The sequence below is a fragment of the Dipodomys ordii genome, unplaced genomic scaffold (assembly GCF_000151885.1).
Source record: "Dipodomys ordii isolate 6190 unplaced genomic scaffold, Dord_2.0 Scaffold24, whole genome shotgun sequence".
NCBI classification, from domain to species: domain Eukaryota; kingdom Metazoa; phylum Chordata; class Mammalia; order Rodentia; family Heteromyidae; genus Dipodomys; species Dipodomys ordii.
The window spans coordinates 1,573,957-1,574,777 of record NW_012267240.1 but is presented as its reverse complement, the minus strand read 5'-3'; the positions used below and the strand labels follow the sequence as shown (position 1 = coordinate 1,574,777).

At 45.4% G+C, this 821-nt stretch overlaps 1 protein-coding gene across 1 annotated transcript in view; it reads left to right on the top strand.

Annotated features, from left to right (window-relative positions):
• Positions 1-203: 203 nt before the first annotated feature.
• The window catches only part of Tsnax (translin-associated factor X), a 17,914-nt gene continuing 17,296 nt past the window's right edge, over positions 204-821 (top strand). The window contains exon 1 of the mRNA XM_013014748.1: positions 204-356. Within this exon, the coding sequence (XP_012870202.1) occupies positions 232-356 (125 nt within the window). The 5' untranslated portion in view covers positions 204-231. The remainder of the gene's footprint in view (positions 357-821) is intronic.

The following is an 821-nucleotide window of genomic DNA, read 5'->3' as shown; positions in this document are numbered from 1 at the left end:
ACAGTGCTATATATATAGCTTACAGATTTTCTGAAAACCTCTAAGGATTCAAGAATTGTGCTTCTGTCTCATTGGCACTTACAAAAACATAGTAGCGGTAGCATTGAGTTTTGTTTCTGCTGCATTCTGCCGCACAGGAAGGCAGACAACATGGCCACTGTCTTCATGGTGATGTGCTCTTGTTCTGCTGTTGGATAGGCTTTGGGTGTACATGTGCGCCCAGTTACATTAATGTTCTTAGCATTTCAGCTGGAATTGGATGCAAGGCACGACAAATATGAGAGACTTGTGAAACTAAGCCGGGATATAACTGTTGAAAGTAAAAGGACAATTTTTCTCCTCCATAGGATTACCAGGTGAGTGAACACCTTTACAATGTTTTATAGCTTGATATAGTTCTTATAGTTTTTATGTTTTCATACTTTAAGGGATAGTAATTGGCTGGTAGAATATGTTTTAACTGTATAAATATTGACATAAGAGGATATTAGTTACCAGGCTCTGGTGACTCACGCCTGTAATCCTAGCTACTGAGGAGGCTGAGATCTGAGGATCCCGGTTCAAAGCCAGCCCAGGCATGAAAAGTCCGTGAGACTCTTATCTCCGATAAACTACTCAGAAAACTGGAAGTGGCACTGTGGCTCAAGTGGTAGAGGGCAAGCCTTGAGCTGAAGAGTTGAGGGACAGTGCCCAGGCCCAGAGTTCAAGCCCCACGACCACCCTCCCTCCCTGGGTCCGGTTGTGGGGCCTGAACTCTGGGCCTGGGCGCTGTCCTTCAGCTCTTCAGCTCAAGGCTAGCACTCTACCACTTGAGCCACAGC